This window comes from Protopterus annectens, chromosome 6.part0 (genome assembly GCF_019279795.1).
Source record: "Protopterus annectens isolate FY-2018-M chromosome 6.part0, PAN1.0, whole genome shotgun sequence".
NCBI classification, from domain to species: Eukaryota; Metazoa; Chordata; order Ceratodontiformes; family Protopteridae; genus Protopterus; species Protopterus annectens.
In genome coordinates this window covers 1,738,759,967-1,738,785,449 of record NC_056737.1, presented here as the reverse complement: position 1 = coordinate 1,738,785,449, position 25,483 = coordinate 1,738,759,967, and the positions used below count along the sequence as shown (strand labels likewise).

At 43.2% G+C, this 25,483-nt stretch overlaps 1 protein-coding gene across 1 annotated transcript in view; it reads left to right on the top strand.

Moving 5' to 3' along the window:
• Positions 1–25,483, top strand: part of ZFTA (zinc finger translocation associated) — a 460,732-nt gene that overhangs the window by 51,830 nt on the left and 383,419 nt on the right. Inside the window, exon 3 of the mRNA XM_044075129.1 lies at positions 24,072–24,128. Within this exon, the coding sequence (XP_043931064.1) occupies positions 24,072–24,128 (57 nt within the window). The remainder of the gene's footprint in view (positions 1–24,071; positions 24,129–25,483) is intronic.

Sequence of the window (25,483 nt, the reverse complement as noted above, 5' to 3'; positions counted from 1 at the left end):
GTCAGACAGGCCACAAAGAGGCAGATACAGATGCCCCAGAGGCAGATCTCAGCCCCAAGGCTCATACAGGCCTAAACAATGGGGTGCTTCTACCTCCAAAAGCGGAGAAGACAAATCACAACCATACAGGAAACAGTCCCAATGACTTTCCTCTGCCAGAACCAAGCACTTATCTTTTGGCAGCCCCCTTAGGGGAAAAACTAGCACTATTTTCACCAAATTGGCACATGATTACCCAGGACAAATGGGTCTTGAACATAGTGTCTCAGGGCTACAGGTTCCACTTTCACACCCTGCCAAAGGCAAAAGGTATGCCAGACCTGCCACACAATCAATGGGCAGAGGCACAAAAGCAAGTTTCATCCCTCATGGGCATGAGGGCCATTCAACAAGTACCACAACAAGAGCAGGGACAAGGATTTTACTCAAGACTTTTCTTGGTGCCCAGAAAGGACAAAGCCTGGAGATCAATACTGGACCTGTCTATACTAAACACATTTCTGGACGTTCCAAAATTCAAAATGTTGACTCTGCAGCAGCTACAGCCCATGCTGGGCAAGAAGGCTTGGCTTGTAACTTTGGACCTAAAAGAGGTATACCTGCATGTCCCAATCAGACAATCTTGCAGAAGATACCTCAGATTCACAGCTGGCTCAATGCACTACCAATTCTCTGCACTGCCCTTTGGCTTATCTACTGCACCCAGGGTCTTCACCAAATGCCTGGCACCAGTAATTGTATTTTGCAGACAAAGAGGAATTCAAATATATCCTTACTTGGATGACTGCCTTATTCAAGCAGAGAACAAAGACATTCTACTAAAGCATCTGGCATTTGTAAAAAGATTACTAATTTGCCTAGGGTACATGAAACGAAAAGAAATCAAAACTAGTACCCTCTCAAGAGATAATATTCCTGGGTGCAAGCTTAAATACAACTGCCCAGATGGCTTATCTCACACCAGACAAACAAAGGCAACTAACTTCTTACTTCAAAATGTTGGCAAAAAAGACCCCAGTTATGTGCAAGGAAAATTCTGCAGGCTTTTGGCTTCATGGCATCCTGCATTCTGCTAATTCCATATGCCAGACTGCATATGAGGAAACTACAGTGGTATCTAAAAAGTGTTTGGACTCAACATTGCTACAGCCTGGAAACATTAATTACCCTCATTCTCTGCCTGCAACAGGAGTTTCGATGGTGAGCACAGGCCTGTCACCACAACAAGGGACAGCCATTCACTTTACCCACAGCCAGGCAGTCACTAACAACGGTTGCATCAGATTATGCCTGGGGGGACCACATGGCAGGAAAATGTATTCAGGGCACATGGCCCGCAAGCCAGATGCATCTTCATATCAATCAAAAAGAGATGCTAGCTGTTCAGAATGCCCTGACAGCTTTCAAGGATCTACTTCATCCAGGACAACTACTGATAAAGATGGACAATACTACAGTCATGTGGTACGTAAACAAGCAGAGAGGCACACATTCCTACCCCCTCTGCAGACAAGCCATGACTTTGTGGGACACAGCATTGACTTATCAAGTTCACCTGCAAGCACAATTCCTGCCAAGAAAAAAAAATATTCTGGCAGACGAACTAAGCAGAAACCTCATGGATCCCCACGAGTGGAAACTGGATCCACAAGTCTTCAGCATGATAACAAGGAAATGGGGATGCCCAGACATAGATCTATTTGCCTCCCCTAACAACTGCCAACTACAGAGATTCTGCACAAGGATTTATCAGAAGCAAGCATGGAAAGTGGATGCCCTATCCTTCAGCTGGAAAAACCCAACAGTATATGCCTTTCCTCCACTGCCTCTTCTCCCCAAGGTACTCCTAAAGGTCAGACAAGAGAAGCCAAAAATAATACGGATTGCCCCAGACTGGCCATGCCAGCACTGGTACCCAATCCTAAAGAACTTGTCTCAAGGCCCAGCCTGGACATTGCCTCAAACGTTTCACTTACTGACCCAACAAAACAATCAGACCCTGCACAGCCAACTCAGGACCTTAAATCTGGCAGCATGGTGGATAATGTAGCCATTCAGAACACTCCTCTTTCAAAAGCTGTTATGGATGTTATCTTGGAGCCCAGGAGGCCCAGTACCAGAAAATCTTATGCAGAAAAATGGAAGAGATTCTGTGCTTGGAACCAGGAACAAGGAATTGACATGTTTGTACCAAATATTCCTCAGATTTTACAATACTTAACTGAGATGCTGGACGAAGGCCTATCTTTTTCATCAATTAAGATTCATCCCTCTGCCATTTCAGCTCATTACAATACGGAACCACCTATCTTTTCTCATCCTTTAATAAGGCAGTACCTCAGAGGGGCCAAAAACATAAGACCTCCAAGGAGAGCACCAATACCTGCATGGGACCTCAATTATGTCTTGGAAAAACTCACACTGCCTCCTTTTGAGCCAGCCTCAACAGCTGATATAAAATTCTTATTCTGGAAAACAGCTCTGCTCCTAGCAGCTCTGCTCCTAGCAATAACCTCTGCAAGATGAGTCTCGGAGTTACAGGCACTCATGACTGTGGAACCTTTTATCATTTTCCATCCAGACAGGGTTTCTCTGAGGACGAACCCTACATTTATGCCTAAGGTGGTGTCCAGTGTGGCCCTTAACCAAACCATTCACTTGCCTACCTTTTATCCAAACCCACAAAACAAGGGTGAGAGACTTCTGCATTCTTTGGACATACACAGACAGCTACGCTTCTACTTGGACAGAACTAAAGCTTTCAGAAAGACTGAGCAACTTTTAGTGGCATATGCTACAGGATCACAAGGAAAGGCTATCTCAAAACAGACTATTTCAAAATGGATAGGCCATTGCATTCGTTTCTGCTACTCCCAGCATGGCAAATCAGTGCCTAAGGGCATTAGGCCACATTCTACCAGAGCAGCAGCCACTTCAGCAGCCTTCCTCAGAGGAGTACCAACCAAAGACATCTTAGAGGCTGCAACTTGGAGTTCGGTGCACACTTTTACAAAGCACTACCACTTACCTCTCCACTCTAAATCCAGAGCAGACTTTGCCACTGCAGTTCTGCAGGGCCTCATAGCCTCTCCTAATCCTATTTAGCCCAGCTACCCATCCTCAGCTTTGGGATTCAACCCAAGAGTAATGACTGCAACAGTGAAACACGATGAACATAGTACAGTTGTGTACCTACCATAAATGTAGATGTTCGAGTGTATTCACTGTTGCAGTCCGGGTTACCCTCCCACCATCCCCCTTTCATTTGCTGGGTCTTATCTGTACTTCTCTATTCTATACAACCTATGTGGTGTATTTGCTTGTAGATGAAGGAAATGTTTACTTTAGTGCATGCATGTTTATTGGCATAATCTATTTAGCCTACCCTTTTGGGGGCACCTGACATCTGGGGCAAGAAAAACTGAAGAAAATGGCGTTGGCTGCATCTTTTATACCCCTGGCGCACTGACGTCAGGGAAGAGGTGACAGCAACCGACGCCAGACCAAGACTTTGGAATTCAGGCCGACTGTGGGTAGCCTGCCAGCAGGATAACCCAAGAGTAATGACTGCAACAGTGAATACACTCAAACATCTACATTTATGGTAGGTACACAACTGTACTTTATGGATCATCCCGTAGACTCATTAAAAAAGCTGTGAGCATAAGCTAAAAGAAGTTCCATATGCCCTTAAGCTATAACAAGCCCCTTAACTTGTATTCTGTGTAGAGATTTCAGCACATGGCTGTGCAGTGACAACAAAAAGTAGCTGTTTTAAGCATATAACAGACACTTATGTGATATTAAATAACGGAAGTCCCACCATCACTTCCACCATGCTTCAAATGCGACTCTTAGATTTCAAGTTCTGGCTGAGGCTTGTTGTCAGTCATCCAGATGTTCCTTAAAAAATGTACCCTACTGCGACCCATACAGGTGAAGGTACATGAACCTAGGGTTGGCCCATTGCATGCATATTATTATTTATTGCATGGCATTAGCATCACATTTAGGAAAAAAAAAAAAGAGACATAACTGGATGCTGGCTTTGGCTGGCCCTATCTGATTGCAACCATGCCCTACGATCCTGTGTCATTTCGTCGTTTAGATGTGGCCTAGATTCCTTGAAGGTTTTCCAGCTGTTGAGTATAACTTGGAAGCAGGAATGTACTGCATACTCTTTATTGCATACTATCCACCCAGTAAAAAGGGTTTCCTGCCAGTATTCTCAGATTTCTTTGTTGTTCTCAATGTTGAGTTGCCCAGTCTGGCTAGTTCTTGGTGGTTTACATCATCTGGTAGTAGCAGACCAATAGCTGTTATTAGATAATTCCTTTCTGTGATGTAAAATTTGTGGTTTGCTGGTGTTAAAGGTCATTTACTTGGTTTAGTATTCTAAGTAGGTGTTGTCACCTCAGACTTGGTGGTCAGATCACCATTTGGTTTAGTTCAGCTTGGTGATCCTCCTTTGTTAGTTCTCTATTTCTGAGATGGTGAAATGTAGATGTGCATTTGCTAGAAGTGACATTCTGTTGGTGCCCACAACCTGCTTGTAATATACAGTACTGGTGAGCTTAAACAGTTACTGGTGACATATAGCAAGGCCTTCACCGATACTGTCAAACTGCCACTCTTCATATATGTCCACTTATTTGCACAAGTCCAGTTACTTGCATGTGCTTCTCTCATTACGGAAAGCAAGACAAAGGTTGCTGTGCTGGTGAAGATTAACTGAGCTTCCTGAAGAAACTGCATGAACACTATGCAGTTTAGCCAGAAAGACATCCCCAAAACAAGATAATGTGCTTTGTCCAAGGACGTTTCTTTTTCCTTACACTAACTAGCAATGATGTTATGGACATTGGACAGAGACTGTCATCCAGACAGTCTTAGTTGGAAAGTCATTTTCCTCATTTGGGTCTGACTGCCACTTCTTCATGGTTAAGGCTTACCAAATTAGGCTAGTGACTTTGTATGAAATGTCCATTGCATTAAATATTTACGTTAGAATCTTGGGGCTTTGCTTGCTGTGAGCTTCTCTGTACTGTCTACTTTGAAGTCATGAGTTTAATTTTAGTTATTCTGCATTCTGCCTGTGGACTGGAACCTTGGCTAACCAGACTGATTCAGCCAAGTTTGGATATTTTCAGTCCATTATCTTTCCCCTCATTGAGGAAAGGCGTAACAGTTTGTGATATCCTTGGTGAGGAAAGGAGAGTTTCCATCTACTGTGAAAGAGACAATGAAGATTCCTTCCTCAAAAAGTAGTCTTCATATCTTCAAAGTTTTGAAAAGGCTGAATCATTCTGTAACCTCCCAATTACTGACAATGTTTTAAAGAAAGTTGTATATGAAGAACCTTTTTTTCCAAGACTTTCATATCAGTTTCCCCTCAGATGCTATATTAATCCATTTGTAGCCCCCCCCCACACACACACACACACACACATTACCCAGGATGTTTCACACCTCCAAAATACACCAGAATAGAATACCTCCTAGTAATTCCAGATGTTAAGTTGTCTATCTCGCCTTCATTCTTGCTGGATGGGTTCGGAGCCGACCTCGGCTCCGACTCGGCCACTCTAAAAGCTCGAGAGTTGGTTCCACAGGCTCGAGGCTGCCCCTATATCCCACAATGCTAGGCGTGAATTACCTCAGATCTCGTTTGCCGCTACAGCGATCGAGGTGTTTTCTACCGGCTCCAGGTTAGTTTAAATTAGATTAGTCTAATAACCTTTAAACTTACTCTAGCTTAGTTTATCCCCTTTTTGTTACCTTTAGTGTAGTGGATATTTATCCCTTCTACCATCTTATCCAGCCCCTTTTTTCAAGAACTAATAAGTTCTTTCCCTCAAGGATTCAAAGGTCTCAGGCTTCAAGAAGTGTGACTCGTGCTGTCAGAAAATGTCTCTGACAGACGGTCACACTTCTTGTGTGTACTGCCTGGGACCTTTACACCTGCAGGACTCTTGTGCTGTATGCCATGGCTTCAGCCCTAGAGTCCTGCAGGAAAGAAAAAAACAAACTCATATTAAGGGGTTTGCTTAAGCCTGAAGGTTCCCTATCTGCTACCTCGGGGAAACCTTCCAAGGCTTCTAAGACCTCGGCTCCAGCTTCTGAGTCGAGGCCTAAGACTTCGAAGCCTGCTGCTACATCGGCTCCGGCTGGAGCCGATGAGTCTTTGACTACAGTGTCTGTGGTTCCCTCGGCTCCGGCCGGAGCCGAGGCATTAGAGATTCCTGGGTTGGCTCCGTACAGACCATCGGAGCCGACATCTAGAAAGAGGTCGAGGTCACCATCCCTTGGCTCCGTTCATTCGGCTCCAGCATCTCCCTTGCTGTCTGAACGGAGCCACAGATCTCACTCCTCCAGGTCATCGAGGCTCTCGGATCATGACCTCCAGAGGGTAGTGAGTCGACTTTTAAAGTCTGAGGCACTGGCCCAAATGCTTCAGAGCCCGACTCATCAGTCGATGCCTCAACTTATTCCTATAAATATTCCTCCTCCGACTCCTTTGAGCTCGAGCCGGCGTCTCGAACCGAGACTGTGGTAGCGTCGGAGCCGATACATTTGTCTTCGGCTCCATCGTCGGCTCCGATTTCTTCTTTTGAAGAATCTCGGCACCGGACTTCCCTCGTCGGCTCCGAGGGGGTGAGTGGCATCGGACCCTTGTCCGACCCCCCTCTCCCTCTCGGTGCTTCGGCGCTGGTGAGTTCGGCTCCGACATCGGCCTCGGAGCCATCTCTGTCGGTGCCGAGGGAGGTTCTCAGCTTCTCGGAGCGGGGACCTCTGGCTCTGCCAGACAGGGGTGCGTTCGAGGTCATGCGGAGTGTGTTGGAACCTTGTTCGACTCCACAGTCGGCTCCGTCTGCCCCTCCCTCTTCTGTGCCTCTGGTTATGTCGACTCACTCCCTCATCCCAGACCGCAGAGAGCCAGCTCCTCAAGAATCCCCTGTGGGGATCTCATCTTCTTCGAGGCCTGCCCTGAATTGGCAGGGGAGCCCCCTAGGAAGAGAAAGTGTAAGAGGAAGCACATAGACTCACCTGAGTCTGTCACCTCTGACACAGATTTAGAGGATTCGAGGGTTCCCCGTTCCCCTTCTGAAGATGTCTCCTTTGCGGACATTCTAGAGATCCTGAAACAGAGGGAAATTGGCCAGCCCTTAACCCATCGGAGGATGAATCTGTGTATCTTGAGGCGTTTGGCTCTCGCCCTTCCACCTCCTGGGTGTCCCCCTTGATCCCCTCATGCAGGTGGTGGCAAAGAAAGCCTGGACGGCTCCTGACTCAGTGGACCCTACCCCAGGAGACCTTCTAAATTTATAACAGCACCAACTGACAAACAATTTCTAACCAAAGGTGTTTCTGTGGATGCTATGGTGGTAGCTGCTGCCACCAAGAAGGAACTAGCTGATCCTTCAGTGCCTGTTCATCCCCCTAACAAAGAATCTAGGTCTATGGACAGGTATGGGAAGCGGATGTTTTCGTCAGCGACCTTTGCAATGCGTTCGCTGAACTACCTATGCCATTTCACCCGTCTCCAGAGAGACTTGATCAAGGAAGCGAGTGAGATGTTGAAGGATCCTTCAGCTGCAGATTTTCAGTACAAAATGAACACCCAGCTGATTACCCTGAATTCGATAGCTAACTCCTCCATGCACCTCCTCTCATATGCGGCTGATGGAGCGAGTAGAGCCGCAGGGACAGGTGTTGCCTTACGCCGGCATGCCTGGATGCGTCTATGCAATTTTGCGGACCCCTTTAAAACGTCTTTCACTAATTCCCCGTTGTTTGGATCATCTCTCTTTGGTCCTCAAGTGAAAGAAACCTTGACTAGGTGCGAGACGGATGGCAAAACTCTCTCTGCCGTCGGAGTCCGTTTTTCTACTCCTTCTAGACCTTACCCCAAAGGCCAGAAAAGTGGAAAAATGTGGTTCCGCAAACAATCACAAGGGAATTTGCCTGACGCACAGAGTCGGTTCCCATCCAGAGGCAGAGGAGGGAACAATAATGGTAGACGTCGCCCCAGAGGCAGAGGGGGTCCGCAGAATCAGGGCAATCGAGAAACCTTTTCCGATAAGCCCTTTCAGCATCCCTGAGGTGTTGCCCGACTGTCCACCTTCGGAGGCAGTCGGGGGAAGATTGTCACTGTACCCAGAAGCCTGGCTATCCCTGACTCAAGACAAGTGGGTACAGTCCATCATTTCGAAGGCTATTCCATTCCCTCGCTCGCATTCCAAACCAAGCAAAAAATTCCCTTCCAGATGTTCCACCCGCCCAAAGGGAGCTTGCAGCTTTGGAAATTTCAAAGCTGCTTGCAAAAGAGCAATTCAGCCAGTTCCAGCAGACCAGCAAGGATCCGGAATCTACTCCAGGTTCTTTTTAGTTCCAAAGAAAACAGGGGACTGGAGACCAATTTTGGATCTCAGTATCTTGAACAAGTCAGTCAAGAAAACAAGATTTCGGATGGTCACGCTGCAGTCCATCCTTCCCCTATTGGGAAAGGGAAACTGGATGTGCTCTATAGACCTTCAGGATGCGTACTATCACATAAAAATGAACAGACGCTCCAGAAGATTCCTCCGCTTCAGGCTGGGAACCAGTCATTTTCAATTCAGGGCCCTGCCCTTTGGTCTCACCACTGCCCCCGGGTGTTTACCAAATGCATGGCAGTGGTAGCTTCTCACCTGAGACGTCAAGGATTCCAGGTGTTTCCATATTTGGACGACTGGCTCCTCACAGCTCCCACCAAGCATCTTCTAATGGCCAGGGACTACACCTTTCGCATTTGTCAAAATTTAGGCATTTCAATAAATTGCGAAAAGTCTGTTTTGTCGCCTTGTCGTACTATTACCTTCATAGGCGCAAATCTAGACACAGTCAACATGTCTGCGAGACTAACAGATCAGAGAACAACAGGCATACGCAAATTGGTCTCGCTCCTCTTCAGCAGCAACAGAATCAAAGCCAGGTTAGTTCTGAAAGTGTTGGGGATTATGGCGGCTGCCATACCTCTGCTTCCATTAGCCAGATTCCACATGAGAATCCTTCAATGGATGCTCTTCACGCAATGGTCATAACAGCAACTTCCGATGTCCCACACCATTATGATTACGCAAACATGCAGAAATCATCTTCTGTGGTGGATGTCTTCCCCTCAGCTCTTATTGGGAAGACCCTTTGTTCTTTCCCCTCCGGTTGCTACTCTGACAACGGACGCCTCCCTGATCGGGTGGGGGGGGCATTATCAGGGCAGAACTGTCCAGGGCACATGGCAACCAGACGAATGCCACTTGCACATAAATGTTCTAGAGATGAGAGCAGTGCTTTTAGCATTGCAAGCCCTTCAAGACTCTCTTCCCTTGGGAACGATAGCAATCCAGACGGACAATATGTCTGTAGTGTGGTATATCAACAAACAAGGCGGAACCAGGTCCTACCCCCTGTGTTGAGAAGCACTCAGACTGTGGCAATGGGCGATTTCTTCTCAGCGGTTTCTGATAGCAACGCACATCCCGGGAAGTCCAATCAAATCGCGGACAAGTTGAGCAGAGCTATCCTCATGCCTCACGAGTGGTCTCTGAAAGACTCTGTTGTGAGAGAAATTTTTCTCAAGTGGGGTCAGCCTTGCTGCGACCTTTTGCTACTCCCCAAAACAGCAAGTGCAGAGATTATTTCACCCTATTCCCTTTACCAGGCCAGCCCAGCAGAGATGCTCTAGTCCAAGTTTGGCCCCGGGGACTTCTGTATGCATTTCCTCCTTCCCACTAATCTCTCAAGTGATACAGAAAGCTATCGCTCAGAAGGCCTCATTGATCCTCATTGCTCCTTACTGGCCTCGACAGGTTTGGTTCCCCTTTCTACATCATTTTCTGTTGGAGCGACCTTGGCATCTGGACCTAGTTCCAGATCTTTTGATCCATCAGTCGGGTCAGTTTCATCGCTCCCTTCCCTCTCTGAACCTCACTGCTTGGTTCCTCCAATTCCAACCTTAGCCAGGCTTCCTCAAATATCTCACTCTGTTCGAGATATTTTGATAGCTTCCCATAAATCTTCCACTCGAAAGATTTATTTGAGTAAGTGGAAACGTTTCGCCTATTGGGCTCAAGGAAGGGACATAGATCCTTTCACTGCTTCCATCCAAATGGTCCTTGATTTTCTAGCTGAACTCTTCCATGCAGGTTCATCTCCTTCTACTCTTAAAGTTCAATTGGCAGCTATTTCTAACTTTCATGTGGGCATTTCAGAGTCTGCCATAATGTCCCACAAGCTTTGCAAAACCTTTTTGAAAGGAGTTTTTCTACTCAGACCTCCTATAAGAAATCCTCCTCCTCCTTGGGACCTAAATTTAGTTCTTAGTTCTTTGATTCTTCCCCTTCGAACCTGCAGCCTCCTGTTCTTTAAAATTGCTATCATGGAAGACTCTCTTTCTGGTAGCTATTACTTCAGCTAGAAGAGTTTCAGAACTTCATGCACTCAGCTGTCGACCTCCTTATCTGTTGTTCCATAAGGACAGGGTATCTTTACGAACCAACCCGTCCTTTTTACCTAAGATAGCCTCGGCGTCTAACCTAAATCAAAGCATTGACCCCCTGTGTTTTTTCCAGAATATTCTAATAGGTCTGAACAAAAATTGCATTGGCTAGATGTTCATCGTCAGTTAAGGTACTATTTGGATAGAACCAAACAATTCAGAAAATCTGACCAGCTGTTTGTCTCTTATGCAGAAGGCAGAAAGGGACTTTCAGTTTCAAAGGTATCATTATCTAGATGGCTAACATCTCTGATTTCCCTTGTTTATGAAATTAGACACCAAAAGCTGCCTAACAAACCTAAAGCCCATTCCACCAGAGCTTTGGCTACTTCTATAGCCTTCCAAGACAGACTGCCTATTGACACCATTTGTGCAGCGGCTACTTGGGCTACTCCTCACACTTTCATTTCTCATTATAAGTTGGATTTAGCTTCTAGGCATAGAGCTAACTTTGGTTCCACTGTTCTCAAGAGTCTGTTCCGTTAGGCCACCCGGGACAAGGTGCTAGGGACGCGGTCCCATCCAGCAAGAATGAAGGCGAGATAGACAACTTAACATATAGAAGTTATGTTCTTACCATAACGTTCCATGTTAGTTGTCTTCTTCTCGCCTTCTTTCTTGCGTCCCACCCTCCTTCCCCCTGGCCTGGACAGACCTAGAGGAGTTTGATTGTGACCTCTCTTTCTACCACCTCTTTGCGATAGGTATATGCTCTGCTGTGCATATTTTCCTAGATCAGGCTTAGGTCACCCTTCTCTTTCCCTTTGTTTATAGAGGTGGACTCTTTTCCAGTTTTTCCTGGTTGTATTATTAGCTGGGCCTAGCTCACAAACGAGATCTGAGGTAATTCACGCCTAGCATTGTGGGATATAGGGGCAGCCTCGAGCCGGTGGAACCAACTCTCGAGCTTTTAGAGTGGCAGTGGAGCCGAGGTCGGCTCCGAACCCATCCAGCAAGAAAGAAGGCGAGAAGAAGACAACTAACATGGAACGTTATGGTAAGAACATAACTTCTATTTTATTGCCCAGGGTGAGGGGAGGATGATGGTTGAGCTCCAGTGGGCCTTCGTGTGTGAAGGCCATAGATTCTTTCCTCTTTAGAACATTATCCTCACCACTGGAGGCTGACACTGCTAGTCTGCTATGTTCTCCTTCCAAAGCTTGTGTTAAATCCAGCACAGGTGCTTATAGACCTGTCATATAGGTGCAACTTGTCGGCACCAAGCAAAGGTTCATATCCCTGCATGCCGTACTCCTGTTTGGCTAGAATGTGCCAGCACTGTAGCAGACCAGACCTCCTCCATCCATCCATGATGGGTGAGATGTCTTGGTAATGGCTGCTCATTGCCTTTCACAGTCACCAGTATCTCCAGCACTAGAGTTGTTAGCTCTTCTTGGATTTTTTGGGTCACAGTCAGGACTTTATTCTTCTGCACCATGAAACAAACATGCGGTATGTACGTGAAACAGAAATGTTTTCTAACAGCTTGTTGCTTTCTTATCCTTATTACTGTGGCATTAAGAGCTGCCTAGTAACCAAAACTTTACTCATCACAGTAGTTGTGATTACACTGTGGTGTAGGATTGATGTTAATGTTTTAGTCTTTCTCTGTCTTTACAACATTGTACTCTATGGATCATGGGATCTTGCATCACAGGCATTCTCTTCAGCAGTCCTTTATTGATTTGTATTTTACTTATTGAGATGCATGTAGAGGACCTAATTCCTTGAGCTTCCATCTGTGCTATGGGGTTCCACAATGTTCTGTTCTTGGTACTGTACTCTTTACAAATATGTTCCATCCTGAAGAAGTTAGTTCAGCCTTCCTCAATGAATACCAGTGGTGTATAGATGGTATCCAAGTGTAACTGTCCTGGTAGACATATGTCAACTTCTGAATCATTCATAGAAGTTTGGATGCTAGCCTTCACTGGATGAAAGGTGGTCGTCTTAGCCTTACCTCTGCGAAGGCCTAATTAATTCTTTATCCGTGAGGATTTAATGCATTCAGTTGCTATGATCATGTCCTTGTTCTTTATGAGGGATAATAGACTGGAGCTTTTGCTGAGGGTATGTAGTCTGAAAGTGTTCTTCTGTGAGTCTGTCATTTAACCAGGTGATAGTTTTTGTCAGATCTTCCCATTATCATCTTGGGATCATTGGTTGAATAAAGGACTTGATACTGTTAGAGGACCTTGCCATGGTGGTGCATGTATTGGTTTCTTTTTAGGTGCATTGATTCATAGGTTGTTACTAAGCTAATGACCTTTAGAGCCCTTACAAGCCTAGCTGTGTACCTCACATCATTTAGATCCCAAGTATCATGGGCATTTATATGGTGGGGGGGGTGCATATTAGTAGGGAAGTACCTATGGATTTGTAGTGGGGGGGGGGGTGTTATGGCTGGATTATTGCAGTGTCCTTTACCTAAAGCACTGACCTTTATGACCATGTGCAGAATGCTGCTGCATGAATTTTGACTGTTGGCACTCTGTGCTCCCATTACCTCTCTACTGCTTGATTTGTACTGACTGCCAGTTAGCTCAGGCATACTTTGTAAGATATTACTTGCATAGCATATCCTCTGTGACTTGGGTCCTGCCTGTCTGAAAGACATTGTGTCCTTTTGACTGAATACCCTCCACAGTACTAACATTTCCAGGATTTTGCTACAGTATTTAGGTTTAAATTATTTTTTTTTACTAACCACCCACTCCTGTGGAGTTTACTATCCTGCTATCTTAGAATGGATATTGCAGCACTTGTGAATTTTTAGTGGTTCTTTTAAAACTTTACTGTTTTTACTTTGCATGTTTATTCATTTTTTCAAAATGCTTTTTTTGCCCCTGTGCCTACCAACTTCAAACTTCCCCTGAATAAATTCCTCCCATTTTTTCACCCATACTAGGGAATTACCCCAGTACAGTATGGGATAGTGAGGCTTGCAGACGGGACATCACACAGGCAGTCATGGAGGCTGATTGTGCCCTTACTGGCATCCTGCCAGTGAAGTTGTTGGTATAGCCTCACCCCACTTCCTTGATATGGTGGTGGAAACAATCTGCATGCATCACCCTATGGACCCATAATATCTTTCCTCTCTCTGTGAGTGCAAGCTCCTGTATACTCAGTAATGAAAGTTGCACAAGGACGTGTACTGCAATGCCACCCCTCCTCTGAAGATTGTGGTTGTATGCATTTTGCTATGCCACACCCTGTTCCCAGGATGGGCTTGACCATCCTCCCCTGCTGGCCTCATGAAGCACCTGTGTCTTTAACTGAACTGTGGTCACCAGAGATGCAGTCAGGGCTTTATTCATGTACACTACAGGGTATGGCTATTTCAATTATTTATTTTAAAAAATCTGCTTTACTGTTTTCGTCTAGATTTTCTACAGTGCTTTGTTATAAGCATGTCATATATGTTTGAATTGATGTACAGACAGTTTTAGTATGAAGGTAGTTACATCGTATGAATGCAATAGGCCCTTCCTTTTGTATTCATAACTTGGGTTCAGCAAATAACCATATAGTGAAAAGCTGGAAAGTGTCCACTGTTAAGGTAAAGGAGGCTCTTCTTTGATGTTTAAATAAATGTGAGCTCCCTACACGCACACATGCACACTCCTTTTTACATATTCTTTTCAACTATAAAGCTGAGGTTTGTGACTTTCATTGCAGAAAGTGCTCCATAATTGCTATGGCTTTTTTAAGAGTAGTTCAAGCTGGAGCATGTTCTAAACCCACTGATTCACTAAAATAAATATCTAAATAGAACCTCTACTGTGTTTGGAATAATGCCAGAGGTGATAGGTTACACTCATTTTAAAAATATAACTGTCCCTTCTTGTATTTTTTTCTTTCCTTGTGCTGTTTTTCCTCCTCCACTTCCTCATCCATCTGTCCCCTATTGGCACTAACCTGTTCATTCCTCCTGTCTTCTTTAGTGTTTGAGAGTACAGGGAAGGCCTTAAGAGTCTATGATCACATTAGTAATCCTGTAGGGATTTCAGATGCTTTTGGTCCCTATCCCCCATTTCTTATGTGACATACACGCACATAGACTCTGCAACGCCAGCCCAGTGACACATGCAAGTATCCATACACGTGTCTAATCATGGTGTTTGAATGTAGTACTTGGCTGATATGCTTCCTTTTTGACATTTACTTCTCTGAAGTCAAGGCCAATGTCACTGGTCTCTGGCTGATTAAATTTGCAGTTGATTACAAATTAGGAGCTGTCATTGAATCTCACACCGACACAAATGTTCTCCAGGAAAGGCTGACACAGACAAACAATTGGTATCAGAGCCATGGACTAAAAGTAAATGCCAAGAAATCCATAGTAGTATCCTTCTGGAAGTCATCCACCCCTGGTAATTATCATATTGACAACACACCCCTTAGAGTTGACCCAGTAGTTAGGACTTAGGGACACGCACAGAAAGTATTCTAGCCTTTGACCATCACGTGTCTACAGTAGTGAGGAAATCATTCAGTGTTGCACAACTTATAAACAAAGGTATGACATCTAGGTCAAAGGAAGTCTTTGTACCACTGTATTCAGCATTCATCAGACCTATCATTGAGTACAGTGCCCAAAAATTGCAATGTCCACAGAGGTTCCTCACTAAAAGAATACATGGCATAAGTAAAATCTCCTATGCAGACCTCCTCAAGGCCCTATCCCTGTAGTCTATCTTTTGCAGACTGTTCACGGGAGCTCTATGCCTGGCATAGAGGGCATTGTCAGACCCCATTCTGATGGACCTCCTGCATATCCACAAAACAAACAGCACCAGAATTGCCCATTCTAAAGACTTAAACCTTGCCTGTGATGCAAGTAGGACCTGCTAGAGACAGGTATGTATCACAGAGACTACCCCATCTCTGGAACAGGCTCCCCATCCATGTGAAGCAGAGTTCCTCCTTAACCTAATTCAAGTGTAACTCAGACAATTGGATGGGGAACAGGAAATTTATCGCTGAGTTGGTACCTACTGTATGTCTCTCATTGGCACAGGTAATCTGTAAATGGTTCATCTCCCAGGCCCCTGCTTGTAAATGTTTCATCTCCCAAGCTCCTGCTTACACTTATCAAGGGTACCAGAACTTGTCTGAAATTTGGGATGCATAGCTAGGCTTAAAATGGCCCTCATAGTCATTAGCCTAGTAAACACCTATGAACCTATGCATGGATTATTCTGTAATGCCACCTGATGCTACACCTCTCTTCTCTGGGAGTCGGCATTGCGGGGGGTCAGACTGCTTCCCATCCCCTAGAATGGATAAGCCCGCAGTGGCCATTCACTCCCACCTCCCTAGCTGACTCCTTCAGTGTCTGGGTCACAAGTCAGTCTTTAGTAGACTTGGTCACAGTTGGGACTTTATCAGTTTGTGCTGTGGAGACAGCTTTTGTCTTTATCTTCATACAGATTTAAAATCAGCACAGATGTATACACTAATAATAATGAAGGCATTAACTCATTAGAATTTAACAGACCATTCTGGAATGCTTTAAGGAAATGCCACTCTGGCAACCCACTATCACTTATTTTTATATGACCTTGTTTTTATTTGTAAAGCTTATCTGTACAATTGAATGTTGTCTGTGTTGGGCATAATCTTCCCTTGTGTTAGAAAAGCAGTGAGGATTAATACCTTTTAATGGTCAACCCACAGATTACCCAAAAAAAATCAGTTGTCTGATACTGTACAACTGTCAGAAGTTTCAAAACACTGCATCAGTTTTAAGCCATGACTGTTAAAAATATCAATGCAGCAGGTACCACAACATTATGTCAGTAGAATAGATCACTGTAAATGCACAGAGGGGCAGTTGTCAAACAGAATAATCTAGGGAAGGTGGATTTGCCCTTTCCAAAATTTTCTTCATGAATGCTGCAAACACAGGAGTAAAATGCAAACTATGCCATCTGTGTTTGCATAGCAGTGCCTGTAGTGGTCCCTTCATTCACTTCATAACTGTAATGTATCCTCCCTCAAGGGTATAAATGAGGGGTAAGATTAAGCCAAGCCACAGGACATGTTAGAGCAATGCACATGGCTGACCAGCACTGTGGATAGTGATATCATAACTAAATCACATTATGAGACCTGACATAGTAAGGGCAAAGGTCTGTGGAATGGATATAAGATAGTGACACTTCTGGAGCAATGTAAAATGCAGTCATTAAGCAGTATAGGTAATTGTGTCTTTTCTGAGATTATTCTACTCTTCTATCTGGGGAAAAATATTTTATAGGTGAATGATAAATTGTGAATTGCACCATCTCTGGTCATAAATCTAAAAGAATTATACTTTCTAACATTTACGTATACTGCTGCCATTCTCCACTTGATATCAAAGTAGTACCTTAACAAGCATGGAAATTCATTGACATTGCAGTATTCTGTACTCTTGGGATATCCTGTCAAGGATAGCCTAATTTCCATCCAATATATCAAATCCTTTACACCTCCCAGGCGTCGTATGTTAGACATATGTCCTACATGCAAGGCATAAGGTACATATGTGATATACACACACACCTAATCCTTAGAACTGAAGTGTCCCAGGAGAACCACAGCAGCCCCAGAGAAAGTGATAATATGCACATCCAGGAAGGGAAGAAGAAAAGGATGAAAGGACCCCTTGACCAGAGATAGAGCAACAGAAAATTATAGGGGGCAGGAAGGAGGGACAGAATACTGCAACAGTGAGAAATAGGACATCTACTGTTATGGTAAGATTTTACACAACTGTACTGTGTCCTTCTTTATCACTGTTGCAGTACTCTGTACTCTTGGGAGAGTACAAAAGCTACCAGAATGTATGGGAGGTGGAAGGTAGAGAAGATCCCTCCTCAAATCCATGAAGAATGGCCCTGGTAAAACCTGCCCTGGCCATGCAAATGATATTCAACTTGTAATGTTTGGTAAAAGTGTGAACAGCAAACCAAGTAGCAGCTTCCAAGATGGATCTGCTATCCAGACCCTTGAAAAAAGCACCAGAGAGTCGAATGAGCACAAACAGAAGAGGAAAGCTGCTTTCCATGAAAAGAATAACCTAAAGAAATGGCCTAAGAAATCCAGGAAGAGATGGTTTCCTTAGATACTGACAAACCCAATTTCCTGGCATGAAAGGAAACAAAAAGTTGTTCAGATTTTCTGATGTGTTTGTCTATTCCAAGTAATATCTCAACTGTAAATGTAAATCCATAGCGTGTAACACCCTCTCACTAGAAGTCCGAGGAAAAGGAAAAAAGGGGGGAAGGTGAATAGACTAATTCAAGGACAAATCATTAACCACCTTTTACATAAAAGAAGGATTGGTACAAGGAGACACACAGTTCTTGTGAAAAACAAAAAGGGAGTAGCCATCATGAGTGCTTGAAATTCAGAGGCCACAAGTTAGAGCCACAAACAATACAGTCATTCAAGTAAAATGCACAAGGAAGAAAAGGCAGGATCAAAAGGAGACAGTCAATTTTTCAAGAACAAAATTAAGGTTCCAAGAAGGAGGAATATGCTTAGTTGGAGGCCTGGTAATGAAAGATGCCTTCTGAAATTGTTTGATTTCAAAAGTAGAAGCCACATGTGCACTCTGAGGCAGACATGCAGAAATGGCTGCCTAATGAATATGGCAGACCAGCACTGAGCAACTCACACAAATAAGAAAGGACCTTATGGACATCCACAAAAATAGGGTCCAGGTCATGCTTGAGACACCAAATAAAAATCTTCCATTTAGCCACATAGGATTTTCTAGTAGTGGGTTTTCTGGCCTCCTGCAAAACTGGAAGTGCATCTTCAGAAAATGTTGTGATTGAAAGGAATCCAAACTATATCACCCAAAGTGTCCATCAAAATGTGGGCAAGCGAGGGTGAAAGATCGATCCCTTGTCTTGAGAGAAGATCCATTGAAGTAACTTGTAATGATTGCCCCTGGCTAGGTGAAATAGAAGGGGAAACCAGTGCTATCTGGGCCAAAAGGGAGGTCACCATCAAGATTGTGGGTGTGTCTCACTTGCCCTTGTACAGGAACCTGGGAAACGGAGGAAGTGGAGGAAAGGCATACAGAAACATCACCTTCCAAGAAAAAGATATCAGAGGGAGGTAATAAAAATCTACATGAAGAGTACTCCACTAATATACAATGTCCAGAAACACCTGCCTGTGAAGCATCTATTCTTGAAGATTTGTCCTGGACCTGCTCAAAGAGTCTGCCACTAGATTGTGCTCTGAAGGAATGCAAACTGCCTAAAGAACTAGGTGATGTCAGACTGCAAAATCCCAAGCCTAAAGAGCCATCTTGCAAAGAATATAAGATTTTATGCCCCCTTCCTTGTTGGCGTACCACATGACTGTGGTATTTTCTGTAAAAACCTTCACAGGACCTGGAACCCAAAGAGAGTGAAAGGTCTGGAGAGCTAGGAGTAGAGCCCTCATCTATTTGATGTTGATATGGTCTGTCATTTGTTGATGGGACCAAAGATTACAGACTTTCAGGTTGTTGGAGGAGGCTCCCTAACCATGATTGGAAGCATCGGTATACAGCTCCTGAGCAGGGAGTGGAATCTGAAAAGACAGACCTGGATTTATGGAATTCTGATGAACCTACCAACCTGAAAAGACAGACCTGGATTTATGGAATTCTGATGAACCTACCAACAGAGCCTGCAGAAAAACAATCACCAGTGTATACCAAGAGTCCAAGCTACAAGAACAAAATACTATTGTAGAAATAAAGACCAGCAGGACAACCATGACAGAAGACTTCACTTTTAATAAAAAGCAAATAATCATGAAAAAAAGACTAAGCGCTTTCGTGTAGAACTACACTTCTTCAGATCCTATAAAAATCTAAAAATATGTACATATTTTATAATGAAAAACAGCTAATCAACAAGGAGATCTTATTATTTCATTCATTAGGTGCTGGTGATTTCATCATATTTCAATGCTTCTGTTTTTTCTGAGATCTACGCCCATTTAAAACAGGCTTTATGCTAACACTGCTGTTGATCCCTGGATACCTATGTGCCTGATGTCTCAGTATGCACTTTAACTCAACCTGCTCTAAATGATATTAGTATCACCGCCCCTCACATCCTTGTGGACACATTGTAAAGCTCTAAAAGAAAAATAGTGCACTGGACATTCCAATATATGTTTAACAAGTGCATTTTTGATGTTTTTATTCTTAATTTTTTTGAGCTTGAGACAAGGTCAGAGAGAGACCAAATACTTCATAATGTGGCAGTGCCAAAGCCAAAGAGTCTTCAGATACCATTTTAGAGTTTGGCAAAAGGAGTCATTGGAATGGTAGAAGATATGTACCCCAGGGCTTGGAGAAATTCCCTTGCAGGAAGAACTGACTGGAAATAAGCAGTCAGAGAGGACCTTGGAAAGGAGACAAGCCATCATTGGGATGGTCTGAATCCTACATCCCAAAAACACTTGGTCGTGAGAGGGAGTCAACACAGACTTTTTGAGATTAAACCCCACACGGTGCAGGGGAAGCATACTGAAGTGTAGTTTTGAAGTAGGAGCTGATGAGGGGGGACTTGAATTAGAAGGTTGTCTAAATAAGGCAATGTTTGAATTCTCCTGAAGTCTGCAGCAGGTAACCACAGGGGTCAGATATTTTTGGTATATATCCTTGGAGTTGTGGAAAGACCAAAAGGCAAAGAAGAGATCTGATAATGATAGGAAGAAACAGAGAAATATAAAAACATGTCCTTAAAATCCAGAGATACCAGAAAAGCTTGGGGAACCGAAAGAGGGAAAAGTGCCTGAAGAGACAGCATCCTGAAGGAAGGAACACTGAGAAAGGTGTTGAGAAAGGATATGTCTAGGATGGGCCTCCACAACCCTTCCTTCCTGGGAACCAGAACCATTCTGGAATAAAAACCTGTTTCTCTGCTGAGACAAGGGAACAGGTTGGATGATTCCCTGTTCCACCAGATCTGCCAAAACCAAAGTAGAATGAGGAAGCTAGCTAAGAGGAGGCTGAGAGAGGCAGGAAAATGGAGGAAGGCACTTCCACTCCTTAAAATAACCATGTTGGATGATGGAGAGAACCCAGGCATCTGTAGTTGCTTGTTGCCAAACAGAAAAGGAAAGGGTTAGCATAGGGGGCAAGGGGAGGAGGAGGCTGGATATCAGAGAAAGATTTGTCAGGAAAAGGATTTTGGCCTGTAGAATTGAGTGGGTTTTTCTGGGAAAATCTTCTTAGTAACCCTTTTGCTCCTAGGAAGTTATCTAGGCTACCTACAGATAAAGGAAGAGTTTGATGGATAGTTTCTCTGAAACTTGGGTACAGGGGATACAAAAATTTTCTTCAGGTATTGCATAACCCTGCTATTATCCTGCAGAGTTTTAAACAATTCTTCAGCAGCAGCAGTACCAAAAAGATTCTGGTTGTCTAAAAGAGAATCTAAAAGTTTGGCCTTAATATTCTCAGGTAAGGCTTTGAGGCACAACAAAGAGCATCTTCTCATGACAGAACCAGATGTAGCTACCCTAGAAAAGGCACTGACTGCATCATAGCTGGATTTAATGGAATGTTGAGCTGCCTGAGATGCAAAACTTAGAGAGAAAGAACAGAAATCTTACTGTCTGAATCTGGCATATCCGTCAACCCCACCCCCAATCCCTCCCAGGTGGAAGAGAAAAGCCAGGCACATCTAGTCATGTGGGCCTAATAATTAATGGCCTCAAAAGCCAAAGTAGCAAATTACCTCTCTGGACTATATGAAGAGAGGCATGACTGAGCTCTCATACTATGTCTCAGGCAGGTACGTCCCTAGCTCAAGCAGCATTTTACCTTCACCTAGGATGATGCCTCAGTACAAACGGGAAATGATTGACTTCAATAATTGGCTTAGTTTTTGGTGTCATTCTAATGGGATCCACTATCTGTCTGCCTGAGATCACATGATAAACCTCAATGCTTATCTGTCTGCCTGAGATCACATGATAAACCTCAATGCTTTGCCAGAGATGGTATTCATCTGTCACCTTTGGGATTTCGGCTACTGGCTAAGGTTCTTGCCACCCCCATGGTGTCTTTTTTAGGCAATGTTTTTTAAGGAAAAAAATTCCAAAAGTAAAAACTTCATCCAAAAACAACCTCAAGGTTATGCTGCTAAATGCCAGGAGTCTCAACATGAAACAGTACTTACTGGAAGCTGACCTCACCTTGGGAGACGCAGACATTTGTGCAGTCACGGAGACCTGGTTCTAGGCTGTGGAGAGCACCCCAGGCATATACTGGGTTACAACTCATTCCACACGTTCAGACCTCAAACTGAAGGCATGAAAGCAAAAGGAGGCTGTGTATCAATATTCATTAGAGATAAATATACCTCCAGATTGGTTAAACAGTGCGACTCCCTGGAGACTCTTCAGGTGCAATTAACTGTTGGTAGGACACCTATTTAAGTCATTGCCAGCTACAGGACCCCCTCCATGAATCAGGACACCCACTTTGCCTATTTAGATCTACTTGAGTCTATCAAGATACATCCAAACACCATGGTTTTGGGCGACTTTAACTACCCATCCATTGACTGGGTAAATTACTCATGCTCAAACTCACTTGCCTAAAGGTTCCTCAACTTCATTAACTCCAATGCCCTGGACCAGCTGGTCGAAACCCCCACAAGGGGTGCCAACATCCTGGATCTGGTGCTCACCAATATGGAGGACCAATGTAGCACCCCACTGTTAGGTTCTCCCTGATGAGATCTGACCACAAATCGGTCTCATTCGAAGTAACTATCACGCCTACCCACCCCCAAGCAGCAACTAAACTAAAAAACTTCTCCAAAGCAGATTATAACCTCTTACAGAATGGTATAAACAGTTTCACTGCACCTCCTCCCTCAGATAGAACTGGCAACTATGTTGAGCTCTACACCAGTGTTGTATACAAACACCTGTATAACTACATTGACTCTGCTGTACCTGATAGGACTAAAACAAGATCCTCAAGGAATAGCAAACCTGCCTGGTGGACAATTGCCATTAACAGGCTTTACAATAAGAGAAACAAATTGCTGTCTAAGATTAAGAGGGAGTAAGCCCTCCTAAACTGGAAACACTCCCTTCTCAACTTAAACAAGCAAATAAAACATCTTGTATCTAAACTGGCTTCCTCAACTAAAGACAACCACAATGCATTCTATAGTTACATCCGTAACCTAAGAGGAAAGGCCCAAATTTTGCAGAACTGGTAGTTAATGATACCACATACAATGAGCCTGTGGACATAGCTAACCTGTTGGCTGACAGGTTCTGTGAAAACTTCACTACCCTGTCCCCACCACACGTACCTCATGACATCCCTATCATCTGTCCCTTTCTTTGTATCTCTAAAGATCAGGTCATAGATGCTCTCTCTAAGGCCAAAAATACAGCATCTATGGGACCTGATAACATCCCAGGTTGGATCCTACATGGGCTCCAACATGAATTAGCAACACCATTGAGTACTCTTTTCAGTCATAGTCTAATCACTGGCTTCATACCAGCTGAATGGAAAATGGCCACCATTATTCCCTTTCACAAAGTTCCACAGATACAATCACTGTGTTTTCTAAATGGGCAGAAGAACTGAATTCCCATGGACCCACCTACATTCCAATCAAAGATTCAAAGTGGTCAGTACTCTTACCAGAATTTTTGTTTTCTGCATTACTACCTATGAAGCTGTAAGTGGGCAAGGCAAGCAGTGCAAAAGTAGAAGGGATAGAAATGTGTTGCAGGACAAAAGCATGGTCTGTACCTTTTTGCTTCTATTCAGCAGGGTAGAGTAAAAAAAAAAAACAGAATACAGAAAACATTTCTTTGTGTACTATTTTTTTTTTGGGGGGGGCTGTATATGGCCCCATCACGTAGTGATCTGCACAAGTTATAGTCCAGTGTATGACTGGGAAAATATCACAAGCCCCAGAGTAGGGTGAACGATGGACTGCAAGAGTTTTAGATTCTCATGGACTGCTATGGCAGTATGTCTGACTGTACACCAACCTGTTGTAATCACTTAAACTTCTACACTGATAACATTTTATGATAATTTCTGCTGAAAAAAGTGGTGGTACTTGATACACTGTCTGCAGTCCTTTAATATGGTTAGCACTGACTGTTCTTGTATTTTCAAATGTGTGTCAGTTTGTATACTTGAGAAAAGGCCTTTTATTAAATGAGTTACAAACCCAGCATTAAACACAACACATTATATCAAATGTGTTGTACTTATTTCTAGCAGTACCATAAAAAACAAAGATCATATGATACTGTTACTGTACTCTGCCATCTTTGACTGTTCTGTTAATTACATTGTAATAAATATAGTATATTTACTGTCCAGAAGGATGGTTCCTGCAGAATACCAATAAACAAAGTTCAGTTTTAATAAGTGTTTTTTTATGTATTTCCTCACCTTCAGTTTTACAACTTTTCATAACTGTATATTTTTTTCTTTTTACATTACTTTCCTGCCGATTTTACAATGAATTGCTGAAAGTGAGTGGAAGCAGAGAGAAAGAAGAGGGATCTATCCAGGCACGGTGTACGCATATAGGTGAGTTTTAAGCATGTATGATGACCAAAGCTGTAGAAAGGGTATAGCTGTCAAGTACCAGTTTGTATGGAGCAACAGTACCAGATAATCATTTTTTGTGCTGTATAGATTTTATATTTTTAAGTGGGGTCAAAATGGTTGTTTCACTCCCAGTGCCAGATTCCCTTGTTACAGTTTTTAGTATTCATTTAGAATAAGAAGAAACAATATAATTTATCTAAAATAAGATGTTTTATTTTACATTCATGTATTGTTCACTTCAGGGTTACTATCTGAGTAAATGTTTAATTTGTGAAGTGCTTTTGAGATTATTTTAAAGATGGATTTACATGTGATTGTCTCTTGCTATTCCGACATCAGCATTACCTTTGAAAATTAGATTCCTTTTCCTTAGATGCTACAGTAACAAAAATAGTGACATTCATATTCTTATTTTATGTTTTGATCTTTTGCATCTGTGTGGACTTAATGCCTTAGAGTAATAGCTTCTTGTTATAGCAAATCCTTTTTTCTTTGCAAGAGAAACAAAATATTTCACAGGAATTATGAAAATCAGAAAGAAATAATGTAAAAATCATAAAGAAGTCTGAATGTGTACTAACAGATTATTTTATGCAGGCGGAATGTTTTCTTTTATCATCCCTACCTATTTATTTTAGGCCTAATGTACAGCATTGCAGACAAAAAACAGACTACCTCATTATTCATAACCCTGGTATTACTTTACTTTCATCATATTGCAGCCTTGGTGTTACAGTAAGTAGATAGGGGGTTTTAGAGGGGGACACCCCCATGTACTCACTGGGGGATGTTCCCTTGCTTAACAATATTAGCTGTATTTCACATTCAGGCCTATTCAGATATGCTTTTCTCTTTACATTTTTTTTTCCGTTTCAGGATTTTGAAATTCATGTTGATGAAGTAGAGGATATAAGGGTATCTGTGGTGGCTGTTAGTAGGGAGTTAGCAGTTGAAGGTGGAAGGACAGGGTAGTATCTGGAATAATAAAATAATTATAAGAGTGCAATTAGTTGCCTAGAACATGCTAAATTGCAGACTAAAATTTTCTTGCTGATAAAGAAACAAATATTCTGTTTTAAGGTAGTTAGACTTGACAGTCTTGACTGAAAACCTGCCGTCCTTTTTGAATTTTTGAAATTGATTGTGACATTTTGTTGTGCTTATAACCTTTCAGCGTTTATAAACATTTTATTTAAGTTTGAAGGGTTTTTGCTTTTTGTTTCTTTTTATTTTTATTTTTGGTGAGATAGGAGGAACCCTGTAAATTTTATTAGAGCCTGGTATAAATTTTAGATTGAGAGAAGGCTGTTTGAAAAGCCATCACAAACAAGTTC